This window comes from Salvelinus namaycush, chromosome 2 (assembly GCF_016432855.1).
Source record: "Salvelinus namaycush isolate Seneca chromosome 2, SaNama_1.0, whole genome shotgun sequence".
Classification (NCBI taxonomy): domain Eukaryota; kingdom Metazoa; phylum Chordata; class Actinopteri; order Salmoniformes; family Salmonidae; genus Salvelinus; species Salvelinus namaycush.
The window spans coordinates 12,563,866-12,583,346 of NC_052308.1; the positions used below are offsets into that span (position 1 = coordinate 12,563,866).

Genomic DNA, 19,481 nt, shown 5'->3' on the forward strand with positions numbered 1-19,481 from the left:
GGGTGCTGCAAGCTAGGAATTGCTTTCACTGAAGCGGTCCGTTTTAAGCAGATTTTCAGAAATAGGCCTACAAAAGTACAAATATAGATATGTTAATTTTGAATATTTGCGCGATATAAACGTGGTTCAGCAGATTATGCGTAATTGTAGTGACATAATTGACAAGCCTTTGGTGTGGCAGGAAGTCAACTGTCTGTACCATAATTTCAAGGCACAGATTTACAGTATGTGATCAGGAGTGGAAAAAAATAAGCTGCATTTAATGGATACAATTAAACAATTCTCAACAAACAATGCCCTGAATTCTCGCAGAAGTATACATTGTAAATTGTACAGGTCCCGCTCTTTGAAGGCACGCGTCAGGGGGTTCGCATATCGTATTGGTCTTTGTGACTGGAAAACAAAATCAGTCATTGGACGTTTCAGGTAGCAAACATCCTCATTGCTTGACGCTCACATGTTTTTTTTGTTTTTTTTAATCTCTCATCAATAGGCTACTTCTCAAATGTAAAGGATTTTTCGGATAAGGTTTGAAAATAAGGGTCTCTGTTATACTGTTCATGTTACCCCTATAGCACAGAGTAGCCTATTTGGTGTTTTACCTTGAAACAATAATAATTATACTATGATAATGTATTTTTTAAATGTTGAACAGGCCTAAATATATATATAATATAAGTATTATACCATGATATTACTATTAGTTTCTGTGCTGTAATCACTTTTTCTAGTCAACCATACATTTAGCCATTTTTCATTCCATAAACTCCCTAAAGCTGGTCAAGCACAAGATATGGTAGACTAACTCTTAAAACTATATTTTCCAACTAACACTGGGGGCTATAGAGATGTAGGGTAACTTGAATCCTCTGTGCATGCTTTAGTAAGAGATGGCAGCACTGCACTATTAGATAAGACCATCTGAGTGATGAACTTCTGATACAGACAGTAGCCTACTATCAATGGCAATGTTGCCCAACAACATGCTGTAATTTCCCAACAGAACACATCCATCTATAAAGGAGTTCTCATGACATGTGCATGGTGGATGATAATGCTTTAAGTTTGTTATGTTTCTCAGAAGTTGAAAGGCTAACATAATACCCCAAAAATCAGACACTGATCTAATTTCTCTCTATTGACATTTCAGTGACTAAAAACAGTAATGGGTGACTGAGAAGGCCATGGTCCAATATGTACACAATATGCCTTGAGTTAGTTTAAAGGCCAAGTGCAGTCAAAATTCAAATTCCCTGTGTTTTGTATCATATTGTAGTACAACAGCTGATGAAACTAACACTGTAAAAGTGTGAAAAAATGGATTAGTATTATTTTCTAATAGTTGCTCGTTGAAAAATACAATCTACACAAAAAAATACAATCTACTAATCAGCAGGTTTTGCATGGGTGGAGTTTTAGCTTGCCTGGTTGCATCGCCAGGTAGAATCAGTTTTAATAGACCAATAACAAAGAAAGTTCCAAACCTCTGCCAATAAAAGCTAGTTTTCAGTTTTCCTCTACCCTCCCCTCGAAACTGCCGCGCAGCCTCCCCGGGACTGCGGCGCAGAAATACTGGCCCACAGAGAAACTCGAGATATCACTTCACTCAACTTTCTAGAGCATCGCTCCACAAAGGATGGGTAACGATGCTTCGTGGGCGACCGTTGTTGATGTGTGCAGAGGGTCCCTGGTTCGCTCCCGAGGTCGGGGCGATCAAACAAGTGTTTGATGTATTTGATACCATTCCACAAATTCTGCTCCAGCCATTACCACGAGCCCATCCTCCCCAATTAAGGTACCACCAACCCTCTGTGATTGACACACTAATCTGCCCATACGCTAGACAAACTGGTGCGGCATAACCAATCAGAGCTGCAGTAGGCCTATATGCAAATTATTTATTGCCATATATGGATCTGTAACGTTTACTTTTAACTGGACTTTTTTTTTTACTGTATGAGCTGTCATGCGTAGATGCGCTTGTTTTGAGATCAAAGCGAGAGCTGCATGTAGCCACGTGAGCACATTTTGTTCATATCTTTTGCTAGTTAGTGAGTTATTAGACCAGTTATAGATCATTTGTAGCCAGCAATAGGGGAGGGATTGCTTCCTACAAGAGCACAACATGTGTACACTTATAGACATATTTTAAAAGCGAGTCAGGTGAAGAGCTTTTTTTTGTCTTAAAGGGGCAGTGTTGTATTTTGAGACAGGCTTGAATAAGCTAAATAGCCAACAGGCAGAGGGTAGCATAATTTGTCTGATTCTCAGTAACAATGGTATGTGACTAATAATGCATTTCATTTTGTAAAGTGGTTTCTTGCATCAAACAACACAACAACATTTTCAGTCACATTTTCAGACAAGTGGATAAACAGGTTAATGTCAAGCCCTGCGTGTTTTTTCTCTCTCAAAAGTCTCATGGAATGTACAGGAGGCATACATTGAACACCACACATTGGCTGCTACTGTAGGCTGAATGATAGAACAGCCTCTGTATGTCCATGTTAAAATGTTATGGGATGTATTTTCTCCATTGTTTTTGATGGTAGGCCACTCTGGTAGGCCTACTACATTATGATCAAATAGCCACAGTACCCTACATGGCCACTGTTAAAACTGTAACTTAAATGTTCACAATGTTCAAGTTTGCGCTCAGCAGACCTCAACATTTGCCCAGTTATAAACATTTTGAGGGAAAATTGCACCTAGCTAAATTCTTGCTTGAGAAATAGTTTTTTGCAAGGATTTTTTTTTTTTTTTTGACAATTTTAATGGAAAACTAACTTAAGTACTAAATTGTTACCCAGATATGATTTAATATTGAGATAAAAACAGCTGCAATCAGTCAGGAAGTTAAAGCTTGGTCGCAAATGGGTCTTCCAAATGGACAATGACCCCAAGCATACTTCCAAAGTTGTGGTAAAATGGCCTAAGGACAACAAAGTCAAGGTATTGGAGTGGCCATCACAATGCCCTGACCTCAATCCCATAGAAAATGTGTGGGCAGAACTGAAAAAGCGTGTGCGAGCAAGGAGAACCCCAAACCTGACTCGGTTACACCAGCTCTGTCAGGAGGAATGGGCCAAAATTTCCCCCAACTTATTGTGGGAAGCTTGTGGAAGGCTACCTGAAACATTTGACCCAAGTGTATGTAAACTTCTGACCCACTGGGAATGTGATGAAAGAAATAAAAGTTTAAATAAATCATTCTCTCAACTATTATTCTGACATTTCACATTCTTAAAATAAAGTGATGATCCTAACTGACCTAAAACAGGGAATTTTACTAGGATTAAATGTCAGGAATTGTGAAAAACTGAGTTTAAATGTATTTGGCTAAGGTGTATGTAAACTTCCGACTTCAACAGTATGTTCCAAGGGGAAGAGTCAGAGTAATAATCCATTCATAATCTAATAATGGTTTGTAATATAGTCCTCTGTCTGTGTTGTTTTGTCTTAGCCATGGATGGTGTGTTGGAGGGAGCAGCTGTGGTGTGCGTGTGTAAACTGGCCTGCAGTCTTCTCTTCCTGCCCATGGTCACTGCTTCTCTCAGTGCAGTCAGCTTCTGCTGCAACTGCCTGCTGCTCTTCACAGACCTCGTAGTCACAAGTAAGTGTCCATCTCTAACCCTATTTTTGCTGTGTACATCAGAGCTACAACTACCTGTTACTCCTTGCAATAGGAATTTCCAGTTGAACAAAAAGGAGAGCAGACTTTGTGTCAATCAAAAATCAATAGGTCGTTCCATGAATAAAGTACTTAAAATGTATTTAACCTTTATTTAACTAGGCAAGTCAGTTAAGAACAGATTCTTATTTACAATGACAGCCTACCCCGGCCAAACCCAGACGACGCTTTGCCAATTGTGCGCTGCACTATGGGACTCCCAATCACGGCCGGTTGTGATACAGCCTGGATGTGAGAAGTGATACATTTATGTCCCTCATTCTAATGTCAACTCTTGTTTTAATATGGTGAAGTTGTTCCTTTTAAAAATATTGTTTTTAAAGAAACATTGATCAGATAGTGTACAAGCAGGTGAGCTGGTTCTTTTCGGCCATTTTCTGGTGTTTTGTGATGGAAAACTGAGTGGGTCGAGCATAACACGTCAACCCTGTTACCCGTAGATAGACAGCCTAGAAATATTTTAACAATACATTTTTTTTGCGAAGCTTGCATTCAATTTCCCCATCTGTTGCACACAACAAGCTTCGATTCTCCCTGTCAAGGGGATTTATGGCTGATTTAAGATGAAAACCTCAACCCTGTTACTTAAATGGCACCAAGCCGGTATATTACAAGTTGCAACAGGGAACAGAAGCACCCTGCGTACCCAGCACAGAAGCACCCTGCGTACCCAGCACAGAAGCACCCTGCGTACCCAGCACAGAAGCACCCTGCGTACCCAGCACAGAAGCACCCTGCGTACCCAGCACAGAAGCACCCTGCGTACCCAGCACAGAAGCACCCTGCGTACCCAGCACAGAAGCACCCTGTGTACCCAGCACAGAAGCACCCTGCGTACCCAGCACAGAAGCACCCTGCGTACCCAGCACAGAAGCAGAGAAAATGCCATTGGAAACAGGCCCTTTGTAGGAAGTCAAAACAAAAGGCAGTGAGTGACCTTGTCAATTGTTGCAGAATCACACAGTGTTCACAGGATGTCATCAATACAATACAACAGTGAATAATCAGTGTCCTCGGTTCTTGCACATCCAGTCTGGTGTCAACTACTATCAACAGATATGAGAATAATCCATAAGATTCAGGATGAAGTCTAATGGCCATCAACCGGCACCTTGAGTGTCACAAACACTGGAAGTCATGTATTACAGAAAGGGCAAATATATTAACATGCTAAACATTCTGTTAATCACTCTAAACTAAATATGAACTTTTGTGATCTTACATTTCCCCATTACACTTCTATAGTGTCCTGTGTGGCTCAGTTGGTAGAGCATGGTGCTTGCAACACCAGGGTTGTGGGTTCAATTCCCACAGGGGATCAGTACGAAAATGTATGAAAATGTATGCATTCACTACTGTAAGTTGCTCTGGATAAGAGCTAAATTACTTAAATGTAAAATATCTATAGGCTATTTCAGTGTCCTAATGCTGCCAGTCCCATCCTCCACATTTCTCCGATTGATTGGTCTTTGTTGTCCCCCAGCCTTCCTGGTTGTCCTCTGGTTTACAGAGCCCTGGCTACCTCAATTTTCCATGTCCACTGATGTCATCGCCCTGTGCTTCCTGCTCTTCCTCAGCTACATCTACTGGGCAGTGCTGCTGATGACCACACCTCTGGTTGCTGTGGAGACCGCCATGTGGTTGCAGTGGCCCCAAGTCTGTGGTGGCGGAGCAGTGGATGGAGACGTGGACAAACAGAGTAAAAATCCTGCATCTCACGACGGTGTGACACTGGAGGTAGAGAACTGGCAGAGCAGGGACACAGACACCCAGAGAGGAGGGAGAGAGGACCAGGACCAGGGAAGTTGTCTGTCCCACATCCTTGGCTTCTTCTGCTGTCTGCTGGTGTGGGCTGTCTGTGGCATCTGTGGGGGTCAGGGCTGGAGACTGGAGGTGCTGTGGGTGGAGGTCTGCCTGGAGAGGACCAGCTCCCTCACTCTGTGTCTCCCTAGCCTCCCCAACACCGTCCTGCTTGCTCTGGGTGAGCCCAGCTGGGGCTTGGCCACTGTGACCTTGGCTCTCCTGCTGGTGCTGACGGTGGGCTGGGGCTTTCTCAGACGACACCTGGCCCACACAGAGACGGACCCACAACCACACAGACACACAAGGAGGAACATGGTACTGACATTCAACTGCCCGTTCAAACACTCCCTGCACCACGCACGGCTATGAAACCTGTGATGTCAGTGGCGTCAGCCCCACGGTTTGTTGACACAGAGACAACATGGTCCAGATGCTCCGTTCACAGCCCATGTTCTGGGAACAACATGCAGCTGTCACTGGGTCACCATGGAAATGCTGTCCTCTTATCCCTGGAGTTTTTGTCAGCAGACAGACTAGAGGGACACAAAAAGAAAAAAGGACTAGGAGACATACCTCTCACTGGTATTGTGGAGGAACACACAGACAGAAGCCAGCATGGGCTCGGGCGATTTCCCTGCCTGGGGGTGAATATAATGACAGGGTTAATGTGTCTGCTCACTGTCTGTGTGTTACCTCTAAACCTCAGTGTGAATATCCTACTAATCAGGCATACAGAGACAATGCTGGAGTGGAGTTTGAAGATCTTAATGTAGTTGATAACGTAAATTCAATCATTAAGGTCTGAAAGGCTTGCTCACTTTATCTTCATCCACGAAGCATAATATATCATATTGTTTCTTCTCTATGGGATAGTTGGTAGCTATTTTCAAACTATTTTCTCCCAGCAGGAGGGTCTCGATGCAAGTTGCAACATCTCACACAACCATTACTGCTGTAAAAGGACTGAAAATGCCCTTCAGAGGCTACGTTAATTCCAATAATCATCTGAATAATTAGCTTCTGTTCAGACTGTGCCTTTGTTCAAACTATAAGAGCATGCTGATTACGCTCAACAAAATATTATCATTGTGAGCAGAGTTCCATTCGTCATCTTTCTCAAGGTCACTGTGTTTACGTACTCCCTGATCTAAACTCTGGCCAACACTATCTGGTCTACTAATAATGTCTATGGCATAATTTTGAGTGAAGGCGCTCTCTCCAGCTCAGTCACTACAGTTATGGTACCTGTGAGAGAACAGCCCAACTTTATCCTTCGCATCCCCATTCCCTAGTAGGGGACAGTGACACACAACACTCCCACCTGAGCCACGTTACTTATATGGTGAGGGTTTCATAACGAGGATCTCCCCCTGGGAAAATATCTTTCAGTTTAAATGGACAACTTCCCCTGATGTGAAGTTAGATTCATTACAGGAGTGTAACTGAAGGTAGAAAACAGAAATATAGATGAAAATGTTACTGAGATGTCCTGGTGGTCTGACTGACATGAACAAAGGCTCTCTGTTGTTGACTGCTCCGTTGCCAGGTCCACAGTTCGCCTGTAATAATGATGCAACTGGTATCAACCTGCCCCAAAATAGCATGAATAATTATGCATGAGGCCATCAAACTACAAGCAGCTCTGCCATCATAAAGTGGCCTCCAACAACAGCATTGATGTCAAATATCTGGCTAACCGTTGCTTCTTACTTCCGATGTTCACTTTAAACAGTTTTATAAAAAAATATAAATCAAATCTCCCTTTTTTTAGAAGGCATTCTGAGATCTCCAGGCGTTCTCCCCAGATACAGGGGACAGACAGCAGACAGGGAGACAGTGCGTGAGGGATAATTCCTGGGCAGACAACACAGTAAGGCTCTTCCGTGCGGTGAGGTTGTATTGTGTTCAGATTAGACAGTGTGATCCATCACGGGGTTACTCGCAGATTTCTATTCATCTAGTTGAGAAATGCCTCAGCATGTGAACGAGAGGAACAGAGAACAAAGGGAGTACATTGCCTCCCCGACACGGCAAGCCAGAGACTTTCACAGGGCTGGGAGTTGGCACATCTCAGCTGAAATATGCACCTTGACACAGAATGTATGTTAACAAGCATTTGCTTGCACAGGCAATTTCTCTCATACTGATATCTTATAGCTGCTCTCTAGTGGAGTTCTGTTAGACATTCTGTGTAAGCATTTCACTTGCATATTGTCAAAGGACTCAACAAATGTATTAGAGCTTCATGTTAATGTACCAGTATGTGTGTCAGTGTGTTTCTAAAGGACAAAGTCAATGAGACGTTGGTTTTACCTGTCTTTAATTGTACATGAAAACATTTGTCATGGACCTCTAGCAGCAGAAGCACACCAGAGTATGTTTGCACAACGATGGGTGCACAGCGGCCATCATCCAAAAGACACAATCCTCATTAAAAAGTGTTCATATAATGGTCATTATTATGACCCCCACCACCACCCCACAATAACCATCTCCTGTTTGGTGTACATATCACAGGACAGCAGTCTTGCTTCAAATACACTCCACATGGTTCTGCATCATACTACGCATACTGTACCAACAATGTAGAGACCTGCCCCAGTTCTTCAAAGTGAACAAACACACGAGGCAGGGACATAGGGAGTACAGATGTGATATTTTATCACTTCACCTCACAGACGAGGAGGCCAGAACATGCACACACACTAACATACAGACATAAACACACACACACACACACACTCACCCCCCTGGCTCTCTCCATGCTGGACTTTGTATAATAACAAGCTCTTGTCCCTTAACAATCTAGAGGACTGGCCTTAAACCAGGGGATCACAAGAGCACGAGGCATATGGGGCAGGAGCCAACATGAACTGAGCCTCAAAACATATCAGTGTATTCTGTTTACGCTGCAACAGCCATATGGAACTAAATGGATGTTAAAAGAATGATAGGCCAGGGCAGTATAATAATGTACTGTAATATTGTTCTCCTTGGCCATTTGTATATCCTTAAAGTCTTTCAACTATTTAGACAATCTATAAATATATTAAAAACATTGTATTCATAGCATTTACTAGTTTCAACATATTTGAAGAAAAAAATGAAAAAGAGACAGAATGACTGATTAAAATCATTCTAGAGCTCATTAATTGCAGCGTCATGCTGCTCGAGTCGTAAGTGTTCTCTGCCCCATAGGCCAAGTGTAAATCAGCAGTAGTCAAGATTAATTTATTGAGATTGCCCTTTGACAACTACAATGCGATAAAGAGATGTCATGGGAGGGAGGAGGCAGGGAGATGGAATCAGGAATGTACGAGTGTTAACACTAAGTGAATAAATAACCACAGGTACAGGACAGCTAGAGTAGAGCGCTTGCATGCTGGAGGTGAATAAACCAACAAAGCATGACTCGTGGGGAAAGGAAGGAGCGGTGAGGATACTACTACAGTGACGATCACTAGACCACACGGACCATGATTCTGCCGTTCCAGCACGTCTTGGACTGACTGACATTGGCAACGATGGAAAAGTGCACGTGTGACCTGAGGGAAAATAATCAAGAGCTGCGACATCATTTTCATCAGTAAAGGGTACAGGTACATGGAGGGACATGGACCAGCACTCACTGCCACCACTCACAACTGCTAACTATGCCAAAGAAAAAGGACCATAGGGGTGTCAGACACATTCCACAAACACGGTTAAGCCAACTGCACAGAGGAAGAAAGGTGACCAGAGTCAAATGTCTGGCTGCTGAGAGAGAGAGCAGCCATCTGTCAGTCTGGATACTTGTAAGGAGAGCAGAGCCCTTGGGCTTGTGCAAGGTGGTCCTCAGACAGCAACAGCACACAGAGATCCACCCACTAAAGCATTGTGGGATGACATCTATGCAGACAGAGTCTCTCCTTACACCAGTGAAGAAGCTAACCAGGGCTCCAGTTGGAGCGATGCTGCTGGAGCAGCGTTCCAATAGTCTTTCCCAGGTGAGAATAGTGAGGACCCACACCGACAGGCAAAAAGAGCAGGACACAAACTTCCTGTCCCCCGCAAACCAGACAGAAAGAAATAAACATTCCATAGTCATACACCCTGTTCTTTTTCTCATATTCCTTCATTTTAAAACTAGTTGTCTTTAGGATCTTAGTTATATCATCATCATCATCATCATCCTATTGTCAGGTTAGGGTTGAGGTGAGTGATCTGATCTGTCTAGTGACACTGTGTGTAGCTCTTATAGACGCACGGTGTTGATTCTCAGCGGCTGGACATTCTTGCCGTTGGCGTGGCTCTGCCCGGGGCTGAAGTAGGGGCAGAGCTTGGCCGGGAACGTCTTCTCCCTGTAGGTGTACAGCCAGGACATGTCGTCAGCATTGTAGAACACCAGTAGGCCCTTGGGGTAGTCCAGGTACACGCCCACCTTCTCCAGCTTGCTCTTGACGTTGAGGTGGGTCCAGGGCTCGGTGCAGGCACTGTACTGGTTGCCGTCGTGCATGACAATGCAGTAGAAGCCGCGGCTGGGCTGGATCTGGATGCTGCCCTTGCGGCTGACCGTCTCGTTGGCCACGCCGATCATCCACTGGGTCTTCTCAGACACCATCACCTCCCAGTAGTGCACCCCGGAGCCGAAGCCCTCGGCCCCCAGCACAGACACCTCCACGTCGAAGCGTCGCGGTGAGTCCTGCAACGGCTGGGGGTGCAGGTTACCATAGGCTACGATGGTGCAGTCATCTGATAGGATGAGTCTCTGGTGGGCTGTGACGGGGTCTAAGGTCAAAGCTGCTGGCACTACGGAGAGAGAGAAGGGACACAATATGTATGGAGATACAGGGTTAACGTGGAGACACACCAGAGACAAGCAGACAGGGCTAGCCCAGATAAATACAGTTACAGGATACAGATAAAGACATCTTCTTGAAATACTGTTTTCCAAGAGAGAAAAACACGTATAAAATATGTTATGAGGACGCTCCCTCTCTGACAGACACTAGCTCCAGAACTGCTGTGTCATTTGGTGCACTCCATTTTCACTATCAACACTGTACTGTCTGAGTTCTATGCTGAGGCAGTGAAAATATCCTGGCATCCCATTTCAGCCAGTCCCTGAACTGGAGAGGGGTCCTGACGTCAAGTGCATACAAATTGATCTCCAAAACGTTATATTTAAAAAGTGATACATCAGATGGATGGGAGAGGACCAAGGACATTCCGTTTGGAGGGAGCTGAGCTGTGTCAATGGCACAGTCTCTGTCTGCAATGGTCACTGTAGGTTGACTGACTGTAGCTTCAAGCTGGTGTTTCTGCTCTAGCAAAAATGAGCTGATGCCGCTGAAGGACCATATCAGGAACAGAATAAGGAACTGTCAATGGTGTTGGGATGACTCATGGGTAGCCTAATAATCCACTCTTGTAATACACCCTACATCTACTGTTATCATATTTCAGGAAATAAAGAAATCATGAAAAAGTATTTATATCAGCCATGTTTGGGACTGTTGGTTCAAACACTGACAATGCTAAAAACTGAAAATCCCCCTGTAATTCTCACAAAAACCACAAGATGTCACAAATTTCTCTCAACAATTCCTCTGGCTGCCACTAGTCTCGATCAACTACAAATTTTCTGTTTCATACATTTTTTGGGTCATTTAGATCCAATGATTCTTCTTCTTTTATATACATGAAGGGAAACCTTAAGATAAATCATCGACTTGTTTAGAGAGAAAAATTGATTGTTTTTGAGTAAAGTAGTAATATGTTAGGTTAGTATGTTGGGGGCGAGATGCTTTATGATTGATCATTTGTTTCTAGCTGTAATTTAGGCACTGGCTAGCACAGTTAGCTAACTAACAACCTCACTAGCCGAAAGTCTGAGGTGAAATAAACGCTTATCAGCTCGTTAGCATAAGCCAATGTCTGCTAGCATAGCTAGCTAACCCCCAGTTAGCAGGATTAGGGTTAGGGGTCAAAGTTAGAATAAGGGCCAGGGTTAGACTGGCAGGCATAGACTGGTTTTATTGTTTCATGAAGCAGCACACAGAATTATCCATCCATATCCCACAACATCAACCTCTGCCACATCCACCACAACAAAGCCTACCCAGCACCCACAGGTCTCCAGTGACCTTGCTCTGAACGTCAGCACTCATTTTAGGAAATATAAAGTAGCATATAGTGTGATTAGAAATAAGTGTTTATTGAACCAATACTCATGAGTTGTTTATTTGTTTGTTTTTGTTTAAAGTACTAGTTCTACTACAACAAACAGCAGCAAAGGTCATATTGGAGTTGTTCCCAGGCCAAGGATACAGGAGGCGAGGCCTAGGCAAAGAAAGGCTGAGTCGGCTACAGTCCCGGAGGACAAGTCAAAAAACTAAGAGAAGGAAGAAAGCAAAGAAGAAAAAAAAACTGACACTGGAAAACCCGGTGACACTGGAAAACCCGGTGACACTGGAAAACCCGGTGACACTGGAAAACCCGGTGACACTGGAAAACCCGGTGACACTAGAAAACCCGGTGACACTGGAAAACCCGGTGACACTGGAAAACCCGGTGACACTAGAAAACCCGGTGACACTGGAGAAAGCTGTGGCGCCACTGAAAAGGTTGTTCCAGGTTCCAAAATCATGTTACCTCGGTAGATGGGGAAAAATGCCCCTTTCCTAAAAAACACATTTGATTAAAAAAAAATTAAAAAATCAACTGTAGCCATTTATTTTCCTTTATAGTTTGTTACCATAAGCATGGCCATCATCCACCTAAAAAAATGTTCTCCAAACTTAGCTTTTTTGTGTCAGCAGTTAGACATTGATCTTAAGAATGGGGGGGCATCTTACCCCATGTTACCCTACATTCAAAGTACCTTGGCCTCCACTGTTTGATGTTGTACTCAGTGTCATGCAAAGGTATGGAAATAGAGCTGTGGTGGGAGGTGGGAAGCAGTCATTATAGATAGACCTTATAGAGTATGAGTCTACAACTCTGTGTTGGCATGGCTGGAGGCTGCCAGCTACATGTAGTTCTGTGGGTTACAGAGGGAGTTTGGCTATAGCACTCCACCCCTGCCTGCTCCACTACCTTGAGTTTTTTTGTTCAGTCATTATGGAAAACTGAACTAGAGGAACAATGGCGGCTTGTTCTCCTCACTCACTCCCATTATTAGAGGTGGTTTAGAATAAAACAGACAGAGGGGAATTTGCCAAATCGCCCCCTTGTTCCTCTGTAGTTATATCTTACAGTATAAACAGGAGGCCAGGCCAGTAGCCAGCAGGCAGGACAATGTATTTACCACACAATGACATTGCCAGGCAGTGTGTTTAAATCAATCCATTACAATGCCACTCTCTTGCACACATACAAACAAATGCATTCATACCCGCTCTCTCACACACTCACATGCTATTTTTCTAATTGGGAACATAGATTAAAAAAAGGCACGGGTTTGATAGAAGAGATAGACTTATTATTCCCCTAAACTATCATCTGATGGGATCGAAAGGCGTTGTGCTGTCACCGTGGCAGCCAGTGGTGATGGATTGGAACCAATTGTTCCATTTGGCACGCAGTCAAGGGAGGCCAAGAAACCACCCTGCCTTCTCACCAGCTACAGGCCAAAATGGGTGAATCTATTGAAGGAGTGAAATATTCCTTGGTGCATTATTTTAAATAACCTTCTCTAAGAGTGAGTGATGGCTGGGGGCTTAGGGAGAATATGAGGAGAGGGGGAGAGAGAATAGCTCGACATCAGCTCTCCTAACAGAGAAGGGCATCTCAACCCTCCAGCCACCATTTTCTCACCACGCAGTTCCTAAAGCTCAAACATTCCATCTATTTTAATGCAGGATTAGCTCCCACTGTGTGAGTCTGTTCCAAGGTTACTATTATTTCCTTGTTCCGTACAAGGCATCAATTTAAAGCCCAATTTAAACCTCAATCTATGCTACCCTTCCATGGTGGAAGACAACGATTTGTATCATTACTGATTGACGTGTTGAGGTATTTGGGAGTATCTAACAATTCATAAGCGGCTCCTGTTGAAGCCCATGCTGTTACACAGTTTAATTGGGTGAGGGTTAACGGTAACCATAGGTGGTGCATACCTGGTGAAATATCCTGAAATAGAGACTTCCATATTGTGTACTGCAGGGGCCCCATGTACTTGGAGGTCGGGAAATCTTCATATGTTAAATTGGTCTCATGTATCTTTCCTTTTATCCTGTGGGGGAAGAAGGACGATCAATGTCATTGTCAATAATCTACTCTTACATTCACATCTCTTTGCGCCCTCTGTGAGATGTCTCGAGTGACCGTCTTTGCGCCCTCTGTGAGACGTCTCTAGTAACTGCACAATTTTCTCTGTATGTTGTTGATAAAAGCATCCGTCAGACTCTCGATGCCCCAAGGCTTAATGTTCTACAGCAGTGTAGATTGACATGGGTGAGGGGGGGGGGGTTCAGCTGTAATGCTATTACTGTGTCAACCCCCACATTAGTCATTTTCATCACTCCCACATGCATCTTTCCCTTTCAAGAAGATTCGATATGTATCTAGATGCCTGGGCTCCGATACAGGAACAAAAGGTTTCAGTTTGATTACGAATCAATGCGATTCAGTTCAATGTGATTCAATGCACTAACATGTGTTGCATAAACACAATTTTCCATTCTTAAATTAAAATTTCCTGCTGATGGAGCTCGTGAGCTGGTCTTCCCTGAGCTGGATCTGTCGGAGCTGACATGTGTGTATGTACAGTGGGGAGAACAAGTATTTGATACACTGCCGATTTTGCAGGTTTTCCTACTTAAAAATTATAGACCTCTACATGCTTTGTATCATAGGTACACTTCAACTGTGAGAGACGGAATCTAAAACAAAAATCCAGAAAATGACATTGTATGATTTTTAAGTAATTAATTTGCATTTTATTGCATGACATAAGTATTTAAATCACCTACCAACCAGTAAGAATTCCAGCTCTCACAGTCCTGTTAGGTTTTCTTTAAGAAGCCCTCCTGTTCTCCACTCATTACCTGTATTAACTGCACCTGTTTGAACTCGTTACCTGTATAAAAGACACCTGTCCACACACTCAATCAAACAGACTCCAACCTCTCCACAATGGCCAAGACCAGAGAGCTGTGTAAGGACATCAGGGATAAAATTGTAGACCTGCACAAGGCTGGGATGGGCTACAGGACAATAGGCAAGCAGCTTGGTGAGAAGGCAACAACCGTTGCCGCAATTTTTAGAAAATGGAAGAAGTTCAAGATGACGGTCAATCACCCTCGGTCTGGGGCTACATGCAAGATCACCTTGTGGGGCATCAATGATCATGAGGAAGGTGAGGGATCAGCCCAGAACTACACGGCAGGACCTGGTCAATGACCTGAAGAGAGCTGGGACCACAGTCTCAAAGAAAACCATTAGTAACACACTACGCCGTCATGGATTAAAATCCTTCAGCGCACGCAAGGTCCCCCTGCTCAAGCCAGCGCATGTCCAGGCCCGTCTGAAGTTTGCCAATGACCATCTGGATGATCCAGAGGAGGAATAGGAGAAGGTCATGTGGTCTGATGAGACAAAAATAGAGCTTTTTGGTCTAAACTCCACTCGCCGTGTTTGGAGGAAGAAGAAGGATGAGTACATCCCCAAGAACACCATCCCAACCGTGAAGCATGGAGATGGAAACATCATTCTTTGGGGATGCTTTTCTGCAAAGGGGACAGGACGACTGCACCGTATTGAGGGGAGGATGGATGGGGCCATGTATCGCGAGATCTTGGCCAACAACCTCCTTCCCTCAGTAAGAGCATTGAAGATGGGTCGTGTATGGGTCTTCTAGCATGACAACGACCCGAAACACACAGCCAGGGCAACTAAGGAGTGGCTCCGTAAGAAGCATCTCAAGGTCCTGGAGTGGCCTAGCCAGTCTCCAGAGCTGAACCCAATAGAAAATCTTTGGAGGGAGCTGAAAATCCGTATTGCCCAGCGACAGCCCCGAAACCTGAAGGATCTGGAGAAGGTCTGTATGGAGGAGTGGGCCAAAATCCCTGCTGCAGTGTGTGCAAACCTGGTCAAGAACTACAGGAAACGTATGATCTCTGTAATTGCAAACAAAGGTTTCTGTACCAAATATTAAGTTCTGCTTTTCTGATGTATCAAATACTTATGTCATGCAATAAAATGCAAATGAATTACTTAAAAATCATACAATGTGATTTTCGTTTTAGATTCCGTCTCTCACAGTTGAAGTGTACCTATGATAAAAATTACAGACCTCTACATGCTTTGTTAGTAGGAAAACCTGCAAAAATCGGCAGTGTATCAAATACTTGTTCTCCCCACTGTATGTATGTATGTACTGTGTACTATATACAGTTGAAGTCTGAAGTTTACATACATCTTTGCCAAATACATTTAAACTGAGTTTATTCACAATTCCTGACATTTAATCCTAGTAAAAATTCCCTGTTTTAGGTCAGTTAGGATCACCACTTTATTTTAAGAATGTGAAATGTCAGAATAATAGTAGAGACAATGATTTATTTCAGCTTTTATTTCTTTCATCACATTCCCAGTGGGTCAGAAGTTTACATACACTCAATTAGTATTTGGTAGCACTGCCTTTAAATTGTTTAACATGGGTCAAATGCGTCGGGTAGCCTTCTGCAAGCTTCCCACAATAAGTTGGGTGAATTGTGGCCCATTCCTCCTGGCAGAGCTGGTGGAACTGAGTCAGGTTTGTAGGCCTCCTTGCTCGCACACACTTTTCAGTTCTGCCCACAAATTGTCTCTGGGATTGAGGTCAGGGCTTTGTGATGGCCACACCAATACCTTGACTTTGTTGTCCTTAAGCCATTTTGCCACAACTTTGGAAGTATGCTTGGGGTCATTGTTCATTTGGAAGACCCATTTGCGACCAAGCTTTAACTTCCTGACTGATGTATTGAGCTGTTGCTTCAATATATCCACATAATTTCTCCCTCTTGATGCCATCTATTTTGTGAAGTGCACCAGTCCCTCCTGCAGCAAAGCACCCCCTCAACATGATGCTGCCACCCCCGTGCTTCACGGTTGGGATGGTGTTCTTTGGCTTGCAAGCATCCCTCCTTTTCCTCCAAACATAATGATGGTCATTATGGCCAAACAGTTCTATTTTTGTTTCATCAGACCAGAGGACATTTCTCCAAAAAGTACGATCTTTGTCCCCATGTGCAGTTGCAAACTGTAGTCTGGCTTTATGGCGGTTTTGGAGCAGTGGCTTCTTCCTTGCCGAATGGCCTTTCAGGTTATGTCGATATAGGACTCGTTTTACTGTGGATATAGATACTTTTGTACCCGTTTCCTCCAGCATCTTCACAAGGTCCTTTGCTGTTGTTCTGGGATTGATCTCTAGGAGACAGAACGCGTCTCCTTCCTGAGCGGTATGACGGCTGCGTGGTCCCATGGTGTTTATACTTGCGTACTATTGTTTGTACAGATGATGTTGAACCAGACTTGTGGTCTACAATTGTTTTTCTGAGGTCTTGGCAGATTTCTATTGATTTTCCCGTAATGTGAAGCAAAGATGCACGGAGTTTGAAGGTAGGCCTTGAAATACATCCACAGGTACAACTCCAATTGACTCAAATTATGTCAATTAGCCTATCAGAAGCTTCTAAAGCCATGACATCATTTTCTGGAATTTTCCAAGCTGTTTAAAAGGCACAGTCAACTTAGTGTATGTAAACATCTGACCCACTGGAATTGTGATACAGTGAATTATTAGTGAAATAATCTGTAAACAATTGTTGGAAAAATTACTTGTGTCATGCACAAAGTAGATGTCCTAACCAACTTGCCAAAACTATAGATTGTTAACAAGAAATTTGTGGAGTGGTTGAAAAACGAGTTTTAATGACTCCAACCTAAGTGTATGTAAACTTCCAACTTCAACTGTAGATTTTCTGACCAACGCATACTACTTTTGGATTGGATTGGTTTGGGGTCCGTAGACCGATGGCACTTGTATCTTAAACATGTGTATCTGAATCGTTACCTTCCTATTTTCACCACTTTGAAGCCCTTCTCAACCCTGCCTGGGAAAGCTAGGGCTGCACAGCTAAACACTGATCATCTTGAGGAACATTGAAACAAAAAGAAAGAGCAGGGTGTTCGGTGAGGCAAGGCTAACCATTCACCTGCAGTGCGTTTAAGTGACTGTTAGCCTGAGGAGAAACCACAACCTTGTCAAGCCTGTTCTCACAAAGTTAAAAAGAAGTATTGGAAAATGTGAGATGGCGAACCTGTATATCAGTTCATTCTTCACTCATTCCGGTCAATGCCCTCTGGACTGGTTGTTAGAATGCCTACTGATGCAACAACTTCCTCAGTCCACCTTATCAATCACTCTAAGATCTTAAATACTTCAACGCTATCCCCGAGCCCACTCTTTCACAGATTTCAAATAATGAGCCCTGTATATCTGGCCTATTAAGCTATCTATCAGAGACCTGGGATAAGCCTCATTGCCTAACTCTGCACTTTCACTCCAAGATATCAATATCACTATCCTGACGATGAGCAGAATGGATTACATTCAGGGGATGGTGTTATGTTAGGAGGGTAGTATAACATAACCTCAGACAGCGTACTATCTTACAAAAGTTTAGGACTGTGGCTGTTTGGAAGAACAGCTGATCCATGGTCAGTCAGACAGTAAGCAGAGCACCTCTCGGAGGTGAGGGCAACGCCCTCCAGGAAGTCATGGCGGCCCGGCTCGTTGAGGCGCTCCTGCAGGATGCCGATGCCCTCCTTGACGTCACGCAGCTGCTGGCTGAAGCGCTGGATCTTGTGCTCGATGTCGGAGAGCGTGCGCGCCGTATCAGTCTCCAGCTCCTCCAACATGGCTTTCTGGCGCTCGCGCAGAAACTGCTGCAGATGCACAAACACCTCGCCGATGGTCGCACGAAGGCCCTTGGCCGACGACTGGAACGAGAGAGAGAGGGCGAGAGGAGACGGGGACAAGAGAGAGATGAGAAAGAGGAGAGAGGGATGAGAGGTTATTTATTTACAATGAAAGTGCAGGTTATGCTACAACCATTAAACATCATTATCAAATCAAAAATCGAATCTAACTTTGTCACATGCGCCAAATACAAGTGTAGACCTTACCTTGAAATGCTTACTTACAAGCCCTTAACTCTTCTTGAAGTGTTGGTTAAGAAAATATTTACCAAATAAACTAAAGTAAAAATAATAAAACACAATAACAAGGCTATATACAGGGGGTACCGGTACCGAGTCAGTGTGCGGGGATACAGGTTATAGGTAATTTGTACATGTAGGTAGGGGTGAAGTGACTATGCATAGATAATAAACAAACAGCGAGTAGCAGCAGTTTACAAAACAAATGGGGAGTCAATGTAATAGTCCAGTGGCCATTCGGTTAATTGTTCAGCAGTCTTATGGCTTGGGTGGGGGTAGAAGCTTTTAAAGGAGCCTTTTGGTCATAGACTTGACGCTCCGGTACCACTTGCCATGCGGTAGCAGAAAAAAAAATAGTCTATGACTTGTGTGACTGGAGTCTGACAATTTTATGTTCTTTCCTCTGACACCGCCTATTATATAGGTCCTGGATGGCAGGAAGCTTGGCCCCAGTGACGTACTGGGCCGTTCGCACTACCCGCTGTCGCACCTTACGGTCAAATGCCGAGCAGTTGCCATACCACGCGGTGATGCAACCGGTCAGGATGCTCTCGATGATGCAGCTGTAGAACCTTTTGAGGATCTGGGGACCCATGCCAAATCTTTTCAGTCTCCTGAGAGGGAAAAGGTTTTGTCGTGCCCTCTTCATGAGTGCCTTGGTGTGTTTGGACCATGATAGATCGTTGGTGATGTGGACACCAAGAAACTTGAAACTCTCGACCCGCTCAACTACAGCCCCGTTGATGTTAATGGGGGCCTGTTCGGCCCGCCTTTCCCTGTAGTCCATGATCAACTCCTTTGT

General features: G+C 43.9%; 2 protein-coding genes across 3 annotated transcripts in view; one reads left to right on the forward strand and one right to left on the reverse strand.

Moving 5' to 3' along the window:
• Positions 1 to 7: 7 nt before the first annotated feature.
• LOC120059166 lies at positions 8 to 7,918 on the forward strand. Its single transcript, XM_039008012.1, has 3 exons — positions 8 to 426; positions 3,464 to 3,613; positions 5,175 to 7,918. Exons 2-3 carry the CDS (start codon positions 3,466 to 3,468, stop codon positions 5,861 to 5,863), a joined length of 837 nt encoding a protein of 278 aa, XP_038863940.1. The 5' UTR covers positions 8 to 426; positions 3,464 to 3,465; the 3' UTR covers positions 5,864 to 7,918.
• The window catches only part of LOC120059152 (E3 ubiquitin-protein ligase TRIM62-like), a 44,754-nt gene continuing 33,070 nt past the window's right edge, over positions 7,798 to 19,481 (reverse strand). The window contains exons 4-6 of one of the 2 annotated variants that reach the window (XM_039007999.1): positions 18,204 to 18,460; positions 13,594 to 13,709; positions 7,798 to 10,282 (exon numbers count right to left, since the gene is read on the reverse strand). In XM_039007999.1, coding sequence (XP_038863927.1) covers positions 9,729 to 10,282; positions 13,594 to 13,709; positions 18,204 to 18,460 — 927 coding nt within the window. In that variant the 3' untranslated portion in view covers positions 7,798 to 9,728. Of the gene's footprint in view, positions 10,283 to 13,593; positions 13,710 to 18,134; positions 18,461 to 19,481 lie in introns of both variants that reach the window. The other variant, XM_039007992.1, reaches the window with a different exon arrangement.

Excerpts from the sequence above, each read along its gene's own strand:
- LOC120059166 (XM_039008012.1), top strand. The coding sequence starts at position 3,466 with ATGGATGGTGTGTTGGAGGGAGCAGCTGTGGTGTGCGTGTGTAAACTG. Across the intron at positions 3,614-5,174 it reads CACAGACCTCGTAGTCACAA|CCTTCCTGGTTGTCCTCTGG; the intron begins GTAAGTGTCCAT and ends GTTGTCCCCCAG.